This window comes from Sturnira hondurensis, unplaced genomic scaffold, assembly GCF_014824575.4.
Source record: "Sturnira hondurensis isolate 20B ecotype Veracruz unplaced genomic scaffold, ASM1482457v3 Scaffold0006413, whole genome shotgun sequence".
NCBI classification, from domain to species: Eukaryota; Metazoa; Chordata; class Mammalia; order Chiroptera; family Phyllostomidae; genus Sturnira; species Sturnira hondurensis.
In genome coordinates, this window is record NW_028079044.1 from 13,012,881 (window position 1) to 13,037,175 (window position 24,295).

The 24,295-nt window shown below is 38.3% G+C and overlaps 2 protein-coding genes and 1 long non-coding RNA gene across 7 annotated transcripts in view; 1 reads left to right on the forward strand and 2 right to left on the reverse strand.

The window, feature by feature from the left end:
- The window catches only part of UGP2 (UDP-glucose pyrophosphorylase 2), a 58,891-nt gene extending 39,282 nt beyond the window's left edge, over nucleotides 1-19,609 (forward strand). For both annotated transcript variants that reach the window (XM_037048031.1, XM_037048030.1), the window contains exons 4-10: nucleotides 9,573-9,758; nucleotides 11,017-11,150; nucleotides 12,292-12,589; nucleotides 14,092-14,289; nucleotides 14,795-15,037; nucleotides 17,715-17,819; nucleotides 19,150-19,609. In XM_037048031.1, the coding sequence (XP_036903926.1) occupies nucleotides 9,573-9,758; nucleotides 11,017-11,150; nucleotides 12,292-12,589; nucleotides 14,092-14,289; nucleotides 14,795-15,037; nucleotides 17,715-17,819; nucleotides 19,150-19,257 (1,272 nt within the window). In that variant the 3' untranslated portion in view covers nucleotides 19,258-19,609. The remainder of the gene's footprint in view (nucleotides 1-9,572; nucleotides 9,759-11,016; nucleotides 11,151-12,291; nucleotides 12,590-14,091; nucleotides 14,290-14,794; nucleotides 15,038-17,714; nucleotides 17,820-19,149) is intronic.
- Nucleotides 11,059-11,996, reverse strand: LOC118988436 (uncharacterized). The gene is made up of 2 exons (XR_005066768.1): nucleotides 11,759-11,996; nucleotides 11,059-11,718 (listed from the first exon to the last, which is right to left on the reverse strand). It is a non-coding gene; the product is annotated as an uncharacterized LOC118988436 (long non-coding RNA).
- A 611-nt stretch (nucleotides 19,610-20,220) lies between the features above and the next one.
- VPS54 (VPS54 subunit of GARP complex) overlaps nucleotides 20,221-24,295 on the reverse strand; it is a 104,043-nt gene continuing 99,968 nt past the window's right edge. For all 4 annotated transcript variants that reach the window (XM_037048027.1, XM_037048026.1, XM_037048029.1 and 1 more), the window contains one exon: nucleotides 20,221-21,598. In XM_037048027.1, the coding sequence (XP_036903922.1) occupies nucleotides 21,493-21,598 (106 nt within the window). In that variant the 3' untranslated portion in view covers nucleotides 20,221-21,492. The remainder of the gene's footprint in view (nucleotides 21,599-24,295) is intronic.

A 24,295-nucleotide genomic window follows, 5' to 3' on the forward strand; every position in this document is an offset into this window, starting at 1 on the left:
AACAGCAGGAATGAAGACAAAGGGTACATCCCCTGTTTTTCGTAGAAACCTCCTGGAACTCTTAACACAACTCTCTTCCAGTTAATCACATTGATCACTTTGGTACAAATAGCCACAGTGAGTCTGGGAAATGTAGTCTTTTATTTGGAATGGTGGTGTGCCCGTCTGAAAATTGGGGTTCTAAAGTGGGAGGGGAAAATGATTCTGGGGAAGGTAGCAAATAACTGCCATGCCATGTCAACATCTTGTTTTTGGTGAATGGCGTCGTAAGGGGAGAAACATGTGCAAACTTTCTTTTTTAAAAGATTGCCCACCCACAAGGTGGAGGGTAAGGAGACCATAGAGACTACTGCTGTGACACAGGTAAGGGCTGTGAGCAGAGTGTTGACTGATGGCACGACTGACAGGATTTAGTCATTGATCAGGTTTGAGCAGGCTCCTGGCTTAGCAGCTGGGATGTCTGGGTGCCATAGAGACAGGAGTGATTGAAGCCATGGGATTAGAGCAGATTGCCAGGGACAAGGAGGTCTACTTAGAATGGGCTTGAAAAAGATCAGATAGAAGGAAGAAGAAAATAGAATGTGGTGTTCCAGAAGTCAAGGGGAATAGAGCATTTTAAAACTTAAGAGTGGTCAGTTGTGTTAAATGCAGTTGAGAGCCCAAAGAGAAGTATTAATGTTACTGATACGATTTAGCAGTTCCAAGGATGTTGATGGCCCTGTTAAGAGCAATTCATTGAATAATGGAAAAAAACTGGATTGCACCGGGTGAAGGCGTGTAAGGGAGATAAAGAAATAGAGATGAATGTAGCAACTTTTTCAAATTTTGCCTCTAAGAAGATGGAGAAAAAGAGGACGTGGGTGTGTGCCATTAAGGAGCACATACGAGATTGTGGCCAGTTATTTTGACGGTTCAGGTTTGCAGACAATAAAAACCCCAAGTCAAAGGTGAATAGTTAAGCAATTTATTAAACAAGAGCAAAGAGAAAGGAAGAATGAAGAGCATACATCACCAGATGGGAAATCACCAACACCCGAACACAGACACTGGGGAATCCCGGAGTTAGCAGCATTTGGGGTTCATCTGGGAAAAGTTCGGAGCAAAGCATCCTTCCCTTGGGTGAGATTCCAGAGTCTCACTTTGGGGGCTCTAGCTTAAATACGTTTTAGACAAAAGTGGCTGCATGCTAAGGGCTTTTTGTGACTCAATTGACCAACCATTCCCTCTGGGAGAATAGCCAGTTTTTTCCCAAGGAAATGATCAATGTTTACAGGTACTGAGTTAAAAATGATGTTTGGTCTTTTGTGGACAAGTGTTACAGAACAGACCCAGGGTCGGGGGTGGACAATATACTATTACTGAATGGACCCATCCTTGTGCTCTGGGGTCCCCACCCCCCGCTCTGTACTAGGTTTGCCTTGCCCACCGCCAGGGAAAGATGTCTCTCAAAGCCAGAGATTGGTGAAAAGGAAAGGGATTATTTATATAAAAGGTTATACAGACTTAGAATGACTTAATGTCTTCATTAAAAATATTAAAGTCTTTTAGAATACCCACAAATGCACAGTCCTCCCTTCTCCCTTTTGCCCAGTCTGGGTTACTGTATCTCAGGAGTAGAAGTAGAAGTAGAAGTCTGTGGTTCAGGCAGCCCCTCAGTTCTGGCACCATCAGCTGTATTGCCACCATGATCTGCAGTTAATCCAAAACCATGTGGCACCTTCTCATGGCCCATCAGCAAGGATCCTTTCACCTCTTTTCTTCCAGGCAAAACTTCTGCTTCCTAAGCCACGTGGCAAAAAGGTGCCGAAGCACCCTTTCACCAACTATGAAAGGGTAAAAGGTACCTGTTACTTTCACCAAACTGCATGGTCCCAAAAAGTCCCAGCATGGCTGCTGTGCCTGGGTTTAAATCCCAGGCAATCCCAACCTTTCTCTGCAGCCCCATTTCCAACTCCTCCCACAATCAGTTACACCTGCCAGCATTCCCATATTCTCCCAGCTTTGCTGGGCTGCCATAGTAAGTCCAGGCAGGCATGGCCCCATGGCGTGGAGCCCTCATCTCCAAGCTCTCATGCAGGCGCTGTAACCAGGGGAAGTTGGCTCCCAGTTGCATCATGGGTTGAAGTCGCTTCCATCCCCCTGGATCAAAGCATGGCCACAACTATTTAACATAGCTGTGAAACCAGTTAAAGGTTATATGTATGTCAAATGACCATTCTAGAGGTTATCTGCAAAACTATTCAAAACAACTCTCAATGGCGCTGCTGCATGCGTCCCATCCCCCAGCTCAGACTTGTGGGGGTGAGGACACCATATATATATTTCTAATATTTCCTGGATACCCTGAGTTCTGGACCCCATTACAAATCCCCATTTGGGGGCCCACTCCTGTTACAGAAGGGCTAGTTCTCCCAGGGAGACAGCACATCTATATTTCATTCTTACAATAAAAGGTCACAGCTTGAGCATAAAGGGGGAGGATTCTTAATATTTCTTTAACGTGTCAGAGTGTTGAAAGGAATGAGTGTACAGATCACTGTTTTTGGGGGGGTTTTTAGATGGCAAATATTTGAATATGTCCATGCTTATGGAAATGAATGGAGAGGGAGAGGCTGAAGATGAGATTGGATGATTGAAGAAGTGGGGTTCTTGAGATGTTCACTGATAGATTGCCTTAGGGTGGGAGACAGCTCTGGTAACCAGAAGGAGGGGGAGAAGCAGAGATGGAGATGCAGGGAGGTCCTAAGAATCTGGTGGCAGAAAGTTGAGGGCATTCTGTATGTCATGGCTTTATTGGCTTTATGAAATAGGAGTTTAGCTCAGCTTGGTGGCTAAGAGGGTGTTGATGAACTTGTTGGTGGACCAGGTGATAATGTACAAGATTTGTCAGCTTTCCCTTAATTAAAAAAAAAAAAAGATCTCTGGTCTAGCTATGAATTTTCTGTCATTAAATTAATTTGTAGGAGCTTTCAAATGACCCATATTTTGATCATTACCTTTAGAAGTGTGAAATGAGACATATATGTAAAGGTGCCTAACACAGAACTTGGCACACAGACACTGCAGTGAGGGTTAAGTGAATAAGCAGTGTTCTTGGGACACTTTCTGTACATATGGAGAGTCATTCCAAACTTGTCTGTTTACACAAGTCATTTTTTCCAGCAAACTTGCTTTTGTTGAAAAAAATCTTTCAGGGTTCAATAATCATACTCTTGTGAACCGTAACAGGGCAGGTTCTGTTAGCTTGTTTGGGGCATTTGGCACGGTCTCCAGGAATAGCACAAATATGCTACCACAAACTGGGTTATACTATTGCTGATGGGAACAGCGTGTCTATGACTGCGTGATGAATTCGGCTTTTCTTCTAACTGGAAACTAAGTTGTGAACAGACTTGGCAAGATTCAGATCATGGTAGACAATTTTTAAAAGATCTTTTTAAAAACCAGCTTCTGCAGAAAAACTACATTGATGTCTTAGAGGCCACAATGTTTTTTAAATTGTTCCTTAGTAGCTTACCAACTACTTTCTTTTGTTAATTCCCAAGAGGAAGTTGGGTATTTGACCAATTTTTTTATCCCAGTGAAAAGAGAACAAGAATGGCCTAGCCTCCCTTGCACATTTTGTAGGAAGCCTCATGGGGTTTGCCCTAACTTACCTGTAGAGATTGCCCTACTGTATATTTAGTTGTATTAGAGCTTTTCTTTGAACACTGAATTCTGTTCATGTCTGGAAGAAAGTGAATCAGGGTGATTAGGATTGAAAGCACAAAGATCACTCTAGTAATTGACTAATGTGATTCAGTCAGAGTAATGTTTAAGCTGCATCTAGCAGTGTGTGGTACTCCCAGTTGTCTCCGAACACCACCCATCTTTGTCTGAGTGAATGTCTTTGTGCATTCTCCTGAGGGAGCTGAGAAGGGGAAAGTGGAGAGCAGGTCAGAAAATGTCTCTGTCACTAGGTGTCTCCAGTGTAACTTTAGCTGTTGCCAAGCAACTTTCTAACACTGATCCCCTGGCTTGTGGAACTAAACTGAGCTCTGTGGGGTTTCTGGTGAGGGTGAGGACAGCATGACCAACAGAGAACTTCTTTTGGCATATGGGGTAATTTACATGATGGAAAGTTGTACTTGCCACCTAATTTAACCCGTAATAAGCTTTAGACAAAACGTGTCCCAGCTTGCCATAATCAAACAATTGTAACTTTCTTTGCACATGTGTGTGTTAGGGGTGGATGGGTGTAAGTCACCCAACATAAGTGAAAGACCTCCAGTGGAGGCTTCTAACAACCATACTAACCTGAGCACTCTGTCCTACCTTGTCATACCTTGTTACCACTTGCCTTGTGACTCTTCTTCTCTTTCCTTCTATGGTTCTTCTCAGAATCCTGTTGTGAACAGTCAAGTTTTTTAGTGGGGCCTGAATTTAATTGGCTGCTTTGAAGATTAGATATAGCAAGACAAGTAGGTATTATTGAAAGCACCACATAAAGAACCATGGTTACTTGACATTTGTAGAAGTAGGGCAGCTCCTTTCCCACTTAACTTGGGCTACAAGATTCTAAATGTGGCACTTCACAGAGAATTCTGGGCACGCAACTGAATGGTGAACAAGTCTTTCTGCTTGTGAGTTGCCTTGGCCTGTGCCCAAAAGTCTTATAACTGGGTTTTGGAGCTTAATATTGTGTTTAGATTAGCTTATTATATTTCACACCAAATAATTTGAAAAGTAATTCAGAATTCACTTTAAAATTTAAACTCAAGCTCTTAAGATACATATCTTAGAGAGATTTTAATTAAAACTAAAAGTATACTTAATACACCTTTTGGCTGAAGGCCAAATGGCCTAATGGTAAAAACCACTGGAAGGTGGAGATTTTATATTACCATGCTAGAATAAGTTTTTGGGATACACGAAAAAAATTTGTTTAGCCTCCATTGACTCAGTCATAAGGAATTATTAAAACATTCTAATAAAATGTATATTTTGAAGTTTATAGTTAAACAAAATGCATTTTTTGTAAATATTTTCATGAACTTTATATCTTTGCGGTACATAAGTCTACAGATTTATTATGAATATACATGATTTTGGAGGATATTTTTCTTCTGATGAAATTTTAAGGTACAAGGTTAACCTTTTTTAAAAGATGTTATTTATTTATTTTTAGACAGAGAGGGAGGGAGGGAGAAAGAGAGTGAGAGAAACACTGATGTGAGAGAGAAACATCCATCTGTTGCCTCTCATATGTGCCCTGACTGGGAATCGAACTGGTGACCTGCTTTGTGGAACAATGCCCAACCAATTGAAGCACACTGGTCAGGGCAACATTTGGTTTTTAATTCAGGGAGTGAAAATTCCTTTTAGTACTTTTTCTTGAAGACTTGATCTAAATGTAATTAAAAAGCTAATATAATGGTAGGTTCACTTTGTTCAATGCTATGAATGTTAGTATACCAAACAGTTCTTTAAAGGTTAAAATTAAGGTATCTAATTTACATTGCTGTGCTTGATACTGTTATTTAAATTTATATAAACATTTGTGGGGTCAAAAATGGAACTATATTCTCCCTAAAGATATCTTAACATACTCAGTTTTTATGTTTACTGTTGGTTTGTTTTCCAGTTTAAATTTAACTGAAATATTTGCAAACATTGTGTACAAAACTAATAGTTTTTAAAATAATTAACATAGCATTTTTATTCATGTAGTATTAGGCATTTACATTACTTTAACTGGTAGAATATAAGTGTTATATGGAAGTTTGTTGTTTGAAGTAGAATATTCAGATATTGCCAGTTAATCCCAACAATGTGCCTGATTTGAATACCTGGTATTGTTTTAATGATAAAATATGAAGGATACCTACATCATCACGGATTGGTTCAGATTCCTGAAAAGGTGTTTGAGGGTAGGAGTCGGCATTCAGTCTTCCTCAGGCTTAGACTAAAGCTGAATACAGATTATTTCGTGAAATTCTGAGGCAAGAGTTGACCATCCATGTATCCTTAGTAAAAGCTATGCATTACTATGCAATGTATTACAGTGTATAACTGCATTGTTATATAATTGGGATGTTGACTCATGAAGATAAGGGAGAATAGAATCAGATTTTAGCTAGTCCTTTTATATGTTTGAATGTTTTGTGATGTCTGTGTTATTAAAGTGAAAAGATTATATTCAACAAAAGACTCTGACAGAGTTTTATTAAAATGAAGTAAAACATAATTCTGATTCCTTGCTTCATTTTTTAAAATCTACTGTTTAGAACCATACATGCCACTAGCCACATATGTTGATTTACATTAGTTTTAAATGAAATTACAAATTGAGTTCCTCAGTTGCATTAGCCACATTTCAAATGCTCAGTAGCCAGCCACGTGTAGCCAACACAAATTGTAAGGCATTTCCATAACAGCAGCACTATGTCTAGAGAGTGACAGTGGAAATAGTACCATTCTTTTGATCTTCTGACTCCATACTTAAATACAGTGAAATCTCTTTTTACATTGTTTACATTTCTGTAAAGTTTTTGCCTTGAAGTAACAGGTGTACATTGCTCAGAGATACTAGTAAATTCAGAACACAGGTGTTGAACAGCGTCCGAAACCCAAGTCCGGCCATTCTGCACTGTTTTCACATGTATCTGAGGAGCATTATTTTCTTAGATATATACTAGTATACATCTCTTTAGAACTGCGGTTATGTGGGCAGTATTCTTTTTACCCTTTTAATTTTTTAATTCTCTTAAGGTGTGCTAAATTCAAATAAGGGGGAATCAGTTTTATGATTACTAAACTAAGATTTCAGAACTTGTATTCTATTTAATATCTGCAAATGGTATAAATGTTTCATAAGTTTTATAATTTGTCAGTTATAAAAGAACTTGTCAAAGAATGTCAATTTACACATATATCTGTATTCCAGTCCTTTGTACCAGTCCCTCCTTCCCCCTGATATGTTGCATAGACACAAGTAAATGTTATTAAATATGGACTTATTTTTTTTAAAACCTTCATTATTTTGAGACATCCTCAAACATATAAGCCACTTCAGAAAAAAAGGATATGAAATGAATCTTGAGGACATTATGCTAAATGAAATAAGTCAGTCACAAAAAAGACAAGTACTGTGTGATTTTCTACTTGTGTGAGGTATGTAGAGCAGTGAGACTCTTAGAGGGACTAAGTAGAAAAGTGATTGCCACGGGGTGGCGGCTGGAAGAGGGAGGGAATGGGGACTTGTTTTTTAAAGAATATACTTCCAGTTTTGCACGATGAAAAAAAAACCCCAGAGTTCTGGACATTGTACAATAGTGTGAATACACTTAAAATGGTTAAGATGGCAACTTTTATGCTATGCATATTTACTACAATTTAAAAAAAAAGAATGTTGCAAAACTGGTTCTCCCAACTTTGAGAGTGCCTGGGATATTTTTGGCCTTTTGCATTGTTATACACACTTTATATTGGCCTGCCAGTTTCTACCCCCCAAAACTTTTGAGATCTTGATTAGAATTGCATTGATCAGTGTGAGTAGAATTCACATCTTTATATTAGTAGGTCTTCTAATTTACAAACATGATAAATACATCTCTGAATTTGTCTGTTTTTCTCACATATGCTTTACAGTGTTCCATGTAGAACTGCTGCATATCTTGTTAGATTTATTCCTAAGTATTTGACTTTTCGATGGTATTATAAAAGATACATTTTAATCAGTTTTATTTTCTAGTTTGTTGTAAACAGGAACAATCTTTTTTCATTCACCTTTAAACTTTCTTAAGCACACACTTACGTAGTGTGAAGTATACTCACTATTGCAGAACCAATCTGCAGAACCCTTTGATCTTGCAAAACTAAAAGTCTGTGTCCAGATGAAAACTTGCCATTTCTTCCCACTCCCGACCCTGGTAACCACTCTGCTACTCCAGTCTACACGAATCTGGCTACTCTAGGTGCCTTATATAAATAGAATCATGCAAGTATTTGTCTTTTTTGACCGGCTTATTTCACTTAACATAATGTCCTCAAGGTTCACCCATGTTGTTGCATGTGTCAGAATTTCCTTCCTTTTGAAGGCTGAATAATATTCTGTTTTGTGTATATACCACATTTTGTTTTTATCCATTCATCTGTTGATTGACAGTTAAGTTGCTTCCATTTTTTGGCTATTGTGAATAAGGCCATTTTGAATGTGAGTGCGCAAACATCTCTTTGAGACTCTGTTTTCAACTATTTGGGGTATAAACTCAAAAGTGGAATTCCTGAATCATATAATAATTCTATTTCTAATTTTTTTAGGAACCACCATACTTTTTTCCTAAATAGCTTCAGCATTTATACATTCAGTGTATAATGTTTATACACTGACAGTGTATAATGTTTCCAAAAGCAGTTTTTTAAAAAAATGTTGACTATATATGTTCAATGTTGCTATACTAACATTATTCTAATAATTTATTTGTAGGGTCTTTGGATATTCTGTATATAAAATTATTGGTGAATAAAGACATTTTTGTCTCTTCTAACGGATAAATTGAATACTGTGTGGCAATGAAAAGTAAATGTACGGTAGCTACCATGTGAATTGTATGAATTATTTAAATCCTTAAGGAAGGAATTCTGTCCTTGTACATACATACCTAGAAATATGACAAAAACCCTATGCCATCATTCTCTGAAGGGCAAATTTAGGACTTAGTGGAGGAGAATGGCAAGGAATATTTTGGTTTTGGTTTTTCCCTCCTTTGGAAAAGGAACAATGTGTGAGCATTCATATATATATATATATATATATATATATATATATACACACACACACACACACACACATATATATGTATATATGTATGTATGTATATGTATATATATATATGTGTGGAATTTCTGCAGTTTTGGAGATGGTCTGAGAGGACTGCATGTTCTCCCCAGCTAGCCAAATATTTGTAGACTGAACTTTTCCCCTGGTACTCCATTGTAAGTGAACCACCAAACAACTTCTGCATGCAAGTGAAGTTAGCAATAAGTACTTGATTTTGAACCAGAGGGCCTGTGACATTTATAGGAAATGCAGCTGAAACTTTGCACAAGAAAGCAAACTCTTTAAGAAAGCCTGGAAACAACCCTGGGATTAGTTTAGTTTAACTTTCCATAAAGCTGATTAAAGTACTTCTGTAATCTTTTTATTTGGATTTTTGATTTAATCTTTATTGTATTTTTACCCATTACCTTTTACTCCTCTTATATCCTCCCCCAGCAGTCACTACACTGTTGTCCATGCCCATGAGTTCTTCTTACTTGTTGCTCAATTCCTCTACTCCTTAACCCTCCCCCAACCAGCTGTCATTCTGTATTCTATCCAGGAGTCTGTCTCTGTTTTGCTTGTTAGTTCAGTTTGTTCATTAGATTCTACATATGAGTGAAATCATATGGTACTTCTCTCTTTGGCTTATTTTACTTTGCATAATGTTCTCTAGGTCCGTCCATACCATTGCAAAGTGTAAAACTGTCTTCTTTTTTATGGCTGAGTAGTATTCCATTATATATAATTCCTTTTTTTTTTTAAATTTCAGATTCAACCCTATGAAAAGATAAAGGCCAAGGGCTTACCTGATAACATATCTTCAGTGCTGAACAAGTTGGTGGTGGTAAAACTCAATGGTGGTTTGGGAACCAGCATGGGCTGCAAAGGCCCAAAAAGTCTGATTGGCGTGAGGAATGAGAATACATTTTTGGACTTGACCGTTCAGCAAATTGAAGTGAGTAACATTTAGCCTTTCTCACAAGCTACTAAAATTTTTAGTTGCTCCATTATTATAAGTGTTACCTTATAAAATAACAGATGTGGATTGAGCTAGTCAGGGAGCTTGCTTTCTTTTGTAGGTTTTAATATATAAAAAGGTTTGGTGTTCCTAAGGGCATATCCTTGGGGTGATGTAAAAGCTTTTGATTTTTAAATAGCATTTGTGATGGCTGAAATCTCTGGGTCTCTTTGGATTCTCCTTTGATCTGCCCCCCTCTCAGCCCCCTTCTTTCTAGTGGCACCCCTCATCACAGCTGGGATGCTATGGCTTTATTAACCCTTTTGGGGGCAGGGAGAATTTCATGTTTTTGGTCGGATGCCGTGGATGCTAAGAACTGTTCTTGGCTTCTTTCTTATGATGAAGTCATTAATCATAGACTGTAAACCCTTCAGGGGCCGGGGCCAGTCTTTTTCATCTCTTTGTTTCTAGTTACTAATACAGAGCTGGCAACCACAATAACAACACTAAGAGTAGCAGTGGCTAACATGTACCCAGTACTTGCTGTACACTATGTATTATCCTGGGCTCTTTACATGAATCGACTCATTTGATCCTCTCAAAAACTCTGTAAGATAAGTACTGTTACCATCCCCATTTTGGAGACGAGGAAATCAAGGCACAGAGAGGTTGATTTACTTGCCCAAGATTCCGTAGTTAGATGCAGAACGTTGGGCAGTCTGACTTCGAAGGCCCTGTTTTCCTCCCACTCTGTTGCCTCAGCTTTTTCCACACAATGAAGGACTTCAGTTAGGGTGTGACTCACTACTCTCGACATAATCCTGAGAATAGGGAGCCATGATTTTGTAACTTTGTACTTGATCCTCACAATGCGCTGGAGATACACTAAATGCTCAGTCAGCACTTGCTGAAGCCTTAGGGCATGGTGGCAGGGCCCATAGCTCCAGAGTCAGACTGTGGTCAGGAGGAAGGTGTCCCTGCTCTGCTGCTGACCTGCCTGTTCTGGGTCTCACTTAACATCCACAAAATGAAGACAGTAGTTTCTCTTTCTCAGAGACTTGTGATTTAATGAGCAAGTACGTGGTGAATTGCTTACTTAGCAAAATAGCTTATGCTAAGTAGTTATTTCAAAACTATGTATGTGGCTATATAAAATGTTTTAGACATTTTGTGATTAACAATTAAGAGTTCATTTTATACCTTTATGCAAAAGAAAATTAAGTCTGGATAATCTTACTGTTATTTTCCTCCCTAGCATTTGAACAAAACCTACAATACAGATGTTCCTCTTGTTCTGATGAACTCTTTTAACACAGATGAAGATACAAAAAAAATACTACAGAAGTATAGTCATTGTCGTGTGAAAATCTACACTTTCAATCAAAGCAGGTACAAGGAGTAGAAACAATTAATTCTGGGGCTGGGGGTAGGGCAGGAGGTACTCCTGGGAAAGGACTTCTCTTTCCTGTTTGAACATAGTAGCCTCAAGATGTGAGACACGTGCCCAAGGCTAATGTTGCAAGTGTCTGATGCCGTTAGAGGCTGAACATTTAATAGATAAGTGATTGTTATAATCACACTGTGGTTCTGTAACTCCAATTCTTAAAAGGGAATCTGCTTGAGAGCCTGCTCCCTGTCCAGAATACTTGAAGATAGCTTAGGTCTTTGCTTTCTGAGGGCACGTTTGGGCTCCAGGTGGAATCTTTCTATACTCCACAATATTGGTAACCTTCTTTCCTAATGGAAGGAATTTCCTTAACATCCTAATACAGGCTCAGGGGAAATTTAATAAGTTCTGGAGAAAATCTTCTGCTTGGGAAGGGAGATTAAGTAAAAAGGAAGTGTGGTACAGCCCAAGGCAACCGGGGAAATGAGGCTTCCATCTAAGGGCAGACACGGGTTGATGTGAACTTGCACGGAAGGGATATTTCTATGTACCTTTAGGTTTTTGGTGTTTCTCTAAACCTGTTTTTCCAAGGACTCTTTTCTTATGTCACAGGTGCTCTGCTTCCATATTCCAGTTGCTCTTTAGTCTGTTACAGAGCCAGCTCCTCTTCCCCCATTACTGGCCCCTACACAGATTCTCACTAGGAGCAGGAAGCCGACTTCCCTGGGCGCTAACCTGCTGTTGATATTCTGTGAAAGAAAGGGTACCACCCCTGAGTCTTTGTAAGAATGGACAGCTCTTCCCAAATAGTTTTTCAGGGAAAAGAACAATCCTGTGACCAAATGAGATTGAGAAAACTTACTTATCTCCTCTCTTGGACAGTCATAAAAGATATTATCTAAAAAATATGAGGTGTCCTCCCACCTGTGTGACTATGGGAAAATATTTTTGCAGTAAATGTAACTATCTAGGGAACTGATTTTTGGAAATTAGATAATGAGATTTTTCTTAAATGGATTCATACCTGATTAAATTACTAATGATTGAATGAAAGGAGGGAAGTTTTATTTAACATTAAATTCACTGATTTTCTTGAAGGTTTGCAATATTCTAGAGTTGATAAAAGCAATTTTTTTTTTTTAGGTACCCAAGGATTAATAAAGAATCTTTACTGCCTGTAGCGAAGGATGTGTCATACTCAGGGGAAAATACGGAAGCTTGGTATCCCCCAGGTCATGGAGATATTTACGCCAGTTTCTACAACTCTGGTTTGCTCGATATCTTCATAGGAGAAGGCAAAGAGTATATTTTTGTGTCTAACATAGATAATTTGGGTGCCACAGTGGATCTTTATATTCTTAATCATCTAATGAATCCACCCAATGGAAAACGCTGTGAATTTGTCATGGAAGTCACAAATAAGACACGTGCAGATGTAAAGGTAAATACTGAGAGGAAGCAGTTTGGGGATTCCCATCTTCACATTTCATAGCTTGTGTAGTTCAAACTTTTATTAGAAAGCTTCCATGTGAAGCAGAAAACATTTATCCACTCGGTAACATCATTTGAAAACAGAACAAGATAGCGTTCTGTGGAGTACCCTAACTTCTGTGTGACATAGCGATGTATGTATAAATCCAGGTTTAATAGTATTAAAATCATCTTTATTTTTTGAATAATCTATGTGGGCAATTTTAATCGAAAACAGTTCCACATATTTGTAACAAATCTGAAACATGTGAAAGCACTTCCAGTAAGTTTGTTCAAACCTTTATTCTTCTGGTTTAATTCTTAAATATTTCTATTTCATTGTTCCTTTAATGAAAATTTACCATTTCTAGTATAATATCTCTATAGTTTTGTTTGATCACTGTAATATCTCTGTAATTGCAAAAATACAATTTTGTTTGGCACAAAGCAAAAATTTTTAATTTTTTTAACTTTTATTGAATTTATTGGGTGGCATTGGCTAATAAAATTATGTAGGTTTCAGCCCTGGCTGGTGTGGCTTAGTGGATTGAGTGCCAGCCTGTGAACCAAAGGGTCACCGGTTCAATTCCCAGTCAGGGCACATGCCTGGGTTGCAGGTCTTGTCTCTGGTTGGGGGTGTGTGAGAGGCAACCACATATTGATGTTTTTCTCATTCTCTTTCTCCCTCCTTTTCCCTTTCTCTAAAAATAAATAAGATCTAAAAAATAAAAATTATATAGGTTCAGGTGTGCAATTCTGTAACACGTCACCTGAGTATTGTGTACACCACTCCCAAGTCAAGTCTCCTTCCATCACCATTTAAAAATCTGGTTTTTAAACTTTACATGTTTAGCGGTGATGAAACTTGGCCTTTGATGAAATGGTACACAAGGTTTTACTAATTACAGGGACTAAAAAAGGTGGGCAGAATATTAAAATAGTCAGTCCTGAGCTGGGTTCTGTGCATTTATAAAGGTCCACTCCACTCACGAGTGAATGCTCCCTTCTTCCCACACTGCTGTTGCCTCATGACTGTAAGGCCACACACTGGTCGCTTCTTGTCCACTTGTGCCTCTGTCTTCCCGTTTCTCCCCTTATCCTAGAGAGCTAGTCAGAGCAGGGTCTGAGGTGGTAGGACTGGTTATTTTGTGATGGCAGTGATTTGGGAATAAAAGGAATGACTGTTCCTGTAGCCAACCTTCACAAAGTGAGAGAGACCGATGTCTTCCCAGAGCTGCTATCATGGACAAGAGGGTGGGTATAAAGTAACAGACACCCTAAGTTATTTTCTTTGGTTCTGTCTTCATGTGTACGTTGTTTTGTATCACAGACTGAATCACTGCCAATGCTTTTTATTTCTAGAGGATTTTATCCTCAGTGTCTTTTCTGTAACATTCACAGGCCATAAACAGTGTGGTATGGATGTGCTTGGGAGACACATGGAGCACTCACGCACTCCTCTGCCTTTTCTAGGGTGGGACGCTCACTCAGTATGAAGGAAAACTGCGACTGGTGGAAATCGCTCAAGTGCCAAAAGCACATGTTGATGAGTTCAAGTCTGTCTCAAAATTCAAAATATTTAACACAAACAACCTCTGGATCTCTCTTGCAGCAGTTAAAAGGCTGCAGGAGCAGAATGCCATTGACATGGAAATCATTGTGAATCCAAAGGTAAGTCAAAGTGCTGGCTCCCTGATTCCTGAGATCATTGTAGGCTACACACAAGCCCACTCCCACTGGCCTGTCTAGTGCATCGTCACTCCTTTTGCCTAGTCACTCTCTCCAGGTCCTGGCCTTGGCTTTCAGAGTTTACATCTAGCCCTTTAGGGCGCTGGGCCATGGTGCCCTTACTTGGCCCTGGTGGTGGCAAGAGCACTGGGCCCAAAAGTAGAGGATGTACCTCAGCTTGCTTGTTGCTCTGATACCTAGAGGCCTTTTGGCCATGGGCATCTTTCTGAACCCGTGTTTCTGTATCATAAAATGGAAATATTACTGAATGGAAGGGCTATGAGGCTGAAAAAAGATAACAAGCACCTGGCTTATGGTAGGTACTTGGTAAATGTTAGTTCTCAAAACTCTGCTTCCTTCAATGGATCTCTGAAACCACTCACCAAATATGAACATGGAACTAGACTGTTCAAACCTATTTCTCTCGCTTTCTCTCTTTTTCTTACAGACTCTGGATGGAGGCCTGAATGTCATCCAGTTAGAGACTGCAGTAGGGGCTGCCATAAAAAGTTTTGAGAATTCTCTAGGTATCAATGTTCCTAGAAGCCGTTTTCTGCCTGTCAAAACCACATCAGATCTCTTGCTTGTGATGTCAAACCTCTATAGCCTTAATGCAGGATCTCTGACAATGAGTGAAAAGCGGGAATTTCCTACAGTGCCATTGGTTAAATTAGGCAGTTCTTTTACAAAGGTATGTAATTACAAAGATATGATATACAAGTGAATTTGTATTTCCTCAATGTGTAATTATAACAATGATGTACACATGAATTGGAATCTGTCTCGTTTAGACCATTACTGCTTTTATCAAAAGAATGTTAGTTGTAGCTTAACAAACACAGCCCCTTCCAGTTGCCGAGCAGTGTTCTACATCCCAGGTATTTAGCAGTAAATAAAACAGACTAAAATCCTACCTTCTGGATATTACAATAGGGTAAAGAATATGATAAGCAAATAAATTGAATGTATAGTAGTACATCAAATAGTAGAAAAGGCTATGGAGAAAATACAGCATGAAGAGGAATGTATGGGTAGGGTAGTGGTAGTGTCATTTTACATTGGTGGCCAGAGACAGCCTCACTGAGAAATTGTGTGTCATACATGTGTCTGGGGTGAAAGTATTCCAGGCAGGAGGAATAGCAAGTCCAGTCAACCCAATCTGAACACAAAATTAGTCATGTTAAAACAGAGAGGTTAATGCAGTGACAGGGTGAGTGGCTGACTTTGTGGCTGACCTGTAGAGTCCTGCTATGCCCTCCAAACTATTCTAGTTTTGGTTGTAGTTTAGTGCCACCTGGTGTGTATGTGCGTAGTGGGTCTTATGGCTGCATTGGAAATCCAGGATGGTCATCTGGCATCTTAGTACTCTCCCCATTATTTGATACCTTTTATCAGCCTGGTTGGACTGGGAAAATCCTGGTGATACAAGGACCCACTATCTTCTCACATCCTGATACGGGATTGCCACCCATATTTGGACTAGCCTCAGGCTCCCTTCAGTTCCTTCACGGTCTCCATATCCTGCAGGAGATAAGAACTTCAGCTGCCTCACTTTGAGAACAGGGGCTGAGTGGGTAATGGTTAGTTGCTCTGAGGAAGAACATGTTTTGCAGACATTGGAGAGCATAGTATGGCTGGAGCAGAGTGACCAAGTAAGGGACTGGGAGTAGGTGGAATATGTAGAACCTTGTAATTAAGTATTGGGAATGTCACTTTATTTTTTTTTCTTGTGGATGATGAGTTATTGCTGAGTTGTGGGCTGAGGAACTGAATCAGGGAGACTGGGGAATAGGTTGTTGCAGGAATCCTTGCGAGGGAAATGGTGCTTTTGGACCAGGGTGGTAGCAGTGGAAATAGGGAAAAAATGTTGACATTATGAGATATTTGCAAAGTTGTATCTATAAGGGTCAACCATTGGCATAGATGAGAGGATAAAGAAAGAGAAGAGTAAGGATGACTCCCAAAGTTTTTGGCCTGTGCAGCTGGAAGCATGGAATTGCCATTTACTGAAAAGGGGGAAGGCTTGGGTAGAGTAGGTTTAGGGGGAGTAGCATGGGAAATTAAATTTTGGAGATACCGTATTTATTAGACTTTCAGATGGAGAAGCTGAGTATGTAGGTCTGGAGCTCAGAAGAGGTATCTAGAAGAGACAGGTACATTTGAGAGTTGTCAGGTTACAGCTGGTATTTAGAGCCATAACATACGGATCACCTAGATGGTGAGTGAGGAGTGGAGGGGGGTGCTCTAAGAACTGAGCCCTCAGGCACTCTCAAGACTTAGATGATGGGCTAAGATGAAAGAAGCAGCAAAGGTGATTGAGGAGTTACAGGTTAGGAACTGGGTAGAAAACCATGAATGAGATGTCCTGAAAGCCAAAGGAAGAAAATAGGGAGTGATCATCTTTGTCAAGTGCTACTGCTGAATCAAGTAACATGAATGAGAATTCACCATAAGACTGATCAGTAAAGAAGTTTTGGAGACTGACGGGAATGGATTTAAAACAGAAGAGAAATTGGAGATATGAATGTAGACAACTTATTCAAGAATTTTACCTTAAAAACAAAAATAGATAGCCATAGATAGGAAGGAATGTAAGATTTGAGAGGGTTTTCTTTCTGTTTTGTTTTTTAAAGATGGGATTTACAGCATGTGTATACATTTATAGATATGAAGTGATGCAGTCAAGAGGGGAAAACCTTTGAAGAGGGAGAATGGAGAAATGCTGGACAGTATTCTTTGAATGGGTCTTAAGAAGGGCTGGTCCTAAGTTGAAGGAGAAACAGTACAGCTTCAGCACTAGGAGGGACAGAGTAATGGGTGAGGGGGCTGAGGGTGGTAGCAGTGGTAATAGAAGCCAGTGAAAGTATTCCAGTTGCTTCTGTTTTTCTCAGCAAAAAAGGAAACAGCCATATAGTACAATTTCTAGTGCCTGTAAATATAAGGAAATAAGAGGCAAAGACAGCAATCATTTATAATGATAATCTGTGCAATTGCTCTTCATTTCTTCTGAATCCTACCCACCCTAAAGCCAAGCTCCAGTCTGGGGTGCTTCAGACCATGATGACCTCTCTCCAGCTAACTCCGGGTTTTCTGAACTACTCATCTGGCTCTACTTATCTCTTTATTACTCATTTTCTGATGTCTGATCTGCTCAGCTGTAAAATGCTTGATTTTAGGGACAATGTTATTTCCAGGTCTCTCCTGCACAGGATCTAGCATATGGTGAGTTTTTAACAAATAGGTTCTTCCCACAGAGGGCCTGAAGTTGGCCATAAACAGAATGTTTTTACACTTCAGTCAAACTATTTTGTAAATTTAGTCCTTAGCCCATTTTTGACATGATTTATATGTTACCATTTTTCTTTCAGGTTCAGGATTATCTAAGGAGATTTGAAAGTATACCAGATATGCTTGAATTAGATCATCTCACAGTTTCAGGAGATGTGACATTTGGCAAGAATGTTTCATTGAAGGTGTGTTATGAAAATTACAGATCCTATAGCTTTAAGAAACAGGTTCTGTTTTCTAGTCCTAAATTTACCTTTATTTTAAGGAATAAAGTCTAGTCTGTACCAGATGTTTAGATACAGATACAGTTTAAAATGAAATGTTACTATAATATTTAGTATTAATACCATCTTCCATCGATATACAACACAGTTAAAATACAATTATAACTGTTGTATATGGGAATTTTGTGGAATATAGCATTCAAATGGAAAGCACAGACTAATACATAATTGAACTGGTACTATTTTATTGAAATATGACAATCTTTAAAACAGAATCACTGTTAAATTAGCATTACCTCACTAAAGATGATTATTTGAAACTAAATGAAAGTAGAAAAAATGACTTCATTTATACTGAATATAATATATTCCTATTAAAGTAATCTGTTGTCATCAACTATTATAAACAATAGTCATTCACATTCCGTAGTCCTTAGGTACTTTTATAACCATCATTCCAACCTGACATAAGAAATGGGGAAAACTATAGGTATAAGTGTTAAAGCTCAGAACCAGACACAACAGATTTTTCCTAATCAGGTAGTTTTTAGAAATCCCATACCTAAAGCCCTGGCCAGGTAGCTCAGGTAGAGTGTTGTCCTGACATACCAAGGTTGTAAACAACCTTGTTATGGGTTCGATCCTGGTCAGGGTACATACATACAAGAATCAACCAGTGAATGCATAAATAAGTGGAACAAATCAATGTTTCTTTCCCTCTCTCTAAAATCAATAAGTTACAAAAAAAAAACAATAAAATCCCATACCTAGATTTCAGCTACTTAAATGATCTTATTAAAGCTACTTAAATGAAGATCTTGAAAAAACAAAAACCACATATATATTGAATTTTATTGCTCATAGTGCCTTATCTAAACAGTCTCACTTATGAAAAATTTATGAGTAAACTGTTCTTAATAAAACCCCCAAACTGATATGTAAATATAAACTAAGCACCCGTTAGTTTCTTTATGGAAGTAGATGATTCTGGTGGCCCTGCAAATAGTTCTTTGAAAGGGCCAGTCACATTGTGGCACTGGGTTTACTTCCCACTCCCTGTGCCACTTCTGATAAGGAGACAAGGAATCTGGGAATAATGCCAGGACTGTTGCAGAGGACATACTACAATTTTCTTTAACATGTTATTTGTTTTTCATGTTTAATATTTACAAATGTAGTTACTCTATTGTAAATGGAATTCTACATAAACTTGATGATTGTAAGAAAAGCCAATTGCATTTCAGCTCCGGTTGCAATTACCCTCTCTTGCTTTTTGTTTCCCATCCCTTAGGGAACTGTTATCATCATCGCAAATCATGGTGACCGAATTGACATCCCACCTGGAGCAGTATTAGAGAACAAGATTGTATCTGGGAACCTTCGTATCTTGGACCACTGAGATGAAAAAAATACTGTGTACACTTTATACTAATTATGGGTTAGTTTCTTATAATAAAATGTCCTCTAGGATTCTAAGATAGGCAGGTACATTACTATTTTACTGTAACCTGCAGTGTTAATTTTTGAAGTAGAGTTTTCTGCCTTTAAGAGTATGCTTTTAGCCTAAGAAAAGCACAGATGGAAGCAATACTTTTGTTGTTGGAAGAGGATCCTGAAAGTTCATCTTAAAGTGCAATATTGTTTAATCTGAAAACTGGGGCAGCTCTGCTGGAAAATCTTTTAACAGAGGCTTCAGTGATGGTCACTTTGAATTGCTTGTGATTTCAAAAATAAAGCTGTGAAGCAATACATGGGTGAAACTGTGTACATTTATACTTTTCAATGATAAATTTATGAAATGGTGATGAAAAATGGTTTACTGTTGCTAAATACTTACTGTATCACTTGGAAGATTTGTTCTTGAAATAGGTTACACTCAATCACTTAAAAATCAAGTTTTTGCATTTCTAAGAATCTTCACATCATCATTATTTCCATAGGAATTAAACTTGAAGGTATTTAGTGCCTTTTATTTAGTTCTAAAGCTGGGATGTCTGCCATGCTTTCTACAGACTCTCCATTTATTTAAAACAAAGTGCTGTTTCTTTCCCCAGCTAGAGGAGAGGGGGTGGGTAGAGAGAGTTAGGACATTTCTTTCACATCCTTGTTCTACAGTACAGTGGGTGTGGGTATAACTTTCAAAAGTTCTCTTTCCTCGAAGCTTCATTTCTTGAAGCTTGCTTGTTGTCACTAAAAAATGTTCATGAATAACCTTTCAAATCAGGTCGACAGGTAGTATGATTTGTGGCTTTTCTCTTAATAATCAACTACATTTTCCAATTCATCCATACTTGTTTTTTGAGTAGGCTACTTATTTAAAGTTTACTGTATACTATTAAAAAAGTTGTCTTTTAAAGTCTGGTAATTGTTTACAGCTTTATTTCAGACAGACATTTCAAAGCCAATGACATACCGCTATAATGATAAAGGAAAGAAAACAGGCTTTCCTTTTAGGAAAACAAAGAGCACAAAATAAGAGTATTTCATTGTACATAATCACCACAAAGTTAGGCACTCCGACAGGGTTAGGCAAGATTCCTGGTGTGAAGTTAGGCACAGGCACTTTCATTTGTAGAGTGCTGTTGATTCTAATTTTGAAGGTAGGTATTATAAAAAGTCTGTAAATAACTTACTCATCACCTTATTTTCTGGCCCCAACACAGGAGCTTATATTTTCTGTTTCTCCCTGGTCTTTGTTCTTATACACATCAAAAGTAACTTAAAACAAGAACCCAAGGGAACCATATTCCAGGTTATCTAAATGTTAAAATGAAAATGCATAAGTGGGCAGAATATATAAAAACATATTCTTACCTCTGCTAGAAATAAAAAGGCAAAAAAACCAAAACCCTTTCAAAGGTATTTTTAGAAAAATACAACTATTAAACTGCAGCCTTTCGTATACCACTTCTGAAAAGCATTTAAATTAGTTGCATAAATAAACATCAATATCTTATTCTGTATTACTTGTGATCATCCATTCAAGTATTTAGACTACTCTGGAAAGCTTCACCCAGTTGACAGAGAGTGATGGCAGAAGAACTAAATATGTGACATACAAAGCCTGAAACTCAACATTGGTCACTAACACAAAAATTAAATTCCTAAATCCAAGCAATCAAAAGTTGTTTATTTTTTATAGAAAGATCTGTAAAAAAATAATTTTTCAAACAGTTTTACTTTCATAGAGAAAATTTTCTACAGAGGTTGACTAAGATTTTAATATTTTAAATTGTACCATCATTAAATAAGGTGGGACACCATATGAATTTCATTGCACTGGAAGAAATGCAAAGCATTTTTTAATATAAAGTATACAGAGCATTCTAGTCAGCTACAGCTGTGTTACAGCTATGTGTTCTTTTGGATTTGGTCCAAAGAAACCTGAGTCTGTTTCCAGAGAGAATGAGAAATGATATAGACACCTGATCAGCTACTCCTCACTGAAGGAAGCACAAAACAGGCATTCCTTGTAGATCACACTGAATCCCAGTTTCCCAACACTGATACTTCTCCCCTTCCCCTACCCCAGTTCATTTTGGGTTCCAGGTTCAGTTCTCGAATCCCAGGCATCCATACTTCCTTTATACACATCCCATGGTCAGATAGGCTACCCAGTCGGTCCAGGATGTCATCACCTCTTCTGTTCCCAGATCTCGGCCATATTTAGGTCCAAATCTCTAAGGCCTTTTAAGGCTTGAAGATTTCCAGTGTAAAAAGCTACATCTGCTGTGACCAACCTAAACATGGAGAGAAAGTTATTTTTAATCTCATAGTCTCTATTTAAATAAAGTAGCAATGCTCGCAGAGTCCTATCCTAGCTGCTAGACTGTTACTCAAAATTCAGAATTCCTAGAAACTAAATGTCAATATAAGCAGGATTCCTGCTCTTATAAGACCACTTAAGTGTTTCTGTTTCAACAATAAATGTTTAAACTACTGTAGGTTGGATTTAGTTCCAGAATTCTGCCCAATAAAATAGAACAATGAAATAAAGTAGAGAAAATAAGACGTTAAGCTTTTTTGATCTGCTGTCACTAGAGCATATATGTATATGACTAATAAAATCATAGTACTGATAATCCATACGGCAATATTCGATGAAAAGAGAATTACACTGAGCTGTCACACTAATGCCTATAATGTGAAGAAACACTCCTGCCAAGAATGCTTAGGTAAACAAATATCAAATCTGCATAAATAAATAGGGACACGTCTGACTCAATGTATATTTTGAAAGATGTGGCCATGGAAAAACAAGTAGGAAATCTTGATGTAGTACTTTGTAAAAACAAGTCTGGCTGTACTATTTTAATAAATATGTAAGTTCTGGATGGCTGGACTACCTTGGAGCACAGGTGTTTAAGTCGCCTTCATATTTGTACTACAGTCTAATTTAAAAGTACCTTTGGACTTAGGTACTTACTGTTTCACCTTTTACCACATAGTGGAATTTACTAATGACCATATTTTTTGTTAGGAATACACGTAAATTCAAGGTGAATTAGGTGAATTCACCTAATTCAAGATTTTAAATCTATAAAAAGATTGTAAATTATACTTCCTCTGATAATATGATAAGTATAGCAAAACTGACAGCAATGGTTCAAAACAGAACAAAGCTTTTCTAAGATCCCTACATTAAAATTAAAATAAATCTCCATTTAAAAATATCAAGTTATGTTTAAGAAACTACTCACAATCTATATGAGAAAGTATATAGAAAATATTTTATGACAAAACTGATAAAAGAGAACATGAAATCAGACACTTGCAACATACATAACCAACAAAGGATTAGTTCAAAGGCATCTATCTAAAATCAGCAAGAAAAAGATAATACCCAAGAGAAAAATGGGCAAAGCATATAAACGAAAAGCCACAGATGAGAAATACTAATCAATGTATGAAATGATAACAAACAGGAATTGCAAATCAAAATCAAATACCATTGTCTTCCATAAGACTGGCAACAAAGTCTTTTTAAAAAATATTTTATTGCCCTGGCTGGCGTAGCTCAGTGGATTGAGCACAGGCCTGCGAACCAGAGGATCACGGTTCAATTCCCAGTCAGGGCACATGCCTGGGTTGCAGGCCAGTTCTCTGCAGGCCAACTCCCAGCAGAGGACGCAAAAAAGGCAACCATACATTGATGTTTCTCTCCCTCTCTCCTTCCCCTCTAAAGATAAATAAATAAATAAAAAATATTTTATTGATTATGCCATTACAGTTGTCCCATTCCCCCCTTCATTTTCCTCCATCCTACACACCCTCTCCCACTCACATTCCCTCCCTTTAGTTCATGTCTGTGTCTCATAAGTTCTTTAGCTTCTACATTTCCCACACTACTCTTGCCTTCCCCCCATCTATTTTCTCACCACCATCTATGCTACTTATTCCCTGTACCTTTCCACGCCCGCCTTGTCCCACTCCCTTGTTGCTAACCCCCCATGTGATCTCCTAGCTGTCTGCTTAGTTTGCTTTTGTTTTAGGTGTGGTTGTTAATAACTGTGAGTTTGCTGTCTTTTCACTGTTCCTATTTTTTATCTTTTTCTTAGATAAGTGCCTTTAACATTTCATGTAATAAGGGCTTGGTGATCATGAACTCCTTCAACTTGACCTTATCTGAGAAGTACTTGATCTGCCCTTCCATTCTAAATGAAAGCTTGGCTGTATAGAGCAATCGTGGAAGTAGGTCCTTGCATTTCATGACTTGGAATACTGCTTTCCAGCCCCTTCTTGCCTGTAAGGTCTCTTTTGAGAAATCAGCTGACAGTCTGATGGGAACTCCTTTGTAGGTGACCGTCCCTTTATCTCTTGCTGCTTCTAGAATTCTCTCCTTCATTTTAATCTTGGGTAATGTAACTATGATGTGCCTTGGTGTGTTCCTCTTTGGGTCCACCTTCTTTGAGACTCTCTAAGCTCCCCGGACTTCCTGGAAGTCTATTTCCTTTGCCAGATTGGGGATGTTCTCTATTTGTTCAAATAAGTTTTCCACTTGTTGCTCTTCCTCTTCCCCTTCTGGTATCCCTATAATTCAGATGTTGGAACGTTTAAAGATGTCCTGGAGGTTCCTAAGCCTCTCCTCATTTTTTTGAATTCTTGTTTCTTCATTCTTTTCTGTTTGGTTGTTTCTTCCTTCTGGTCCACTCCATTGAGTCCCAGTTTTCTTTCCATCACTGTTGGTTCCCTGTGCATTTTCCTTCATTTCACTTAGTGTAGCCTTCATTTTTCATCCAATTTGTGACCAAAATCAACCAGTTCTGTGAGCATCCTGATCACCAGTGTTTTGAACTTTATACCTGATAGGTTGGCTATCTCTTGGTCACTTAAAAGTATTGGCTCTGGGGCTTTTATTTGTTTTTCTGTTTGAGCCATAATTTTTGGTCAGGTCGTACCTGTTATATGAGGGGCGGAGCCTTAGGTGTTCACCAGGG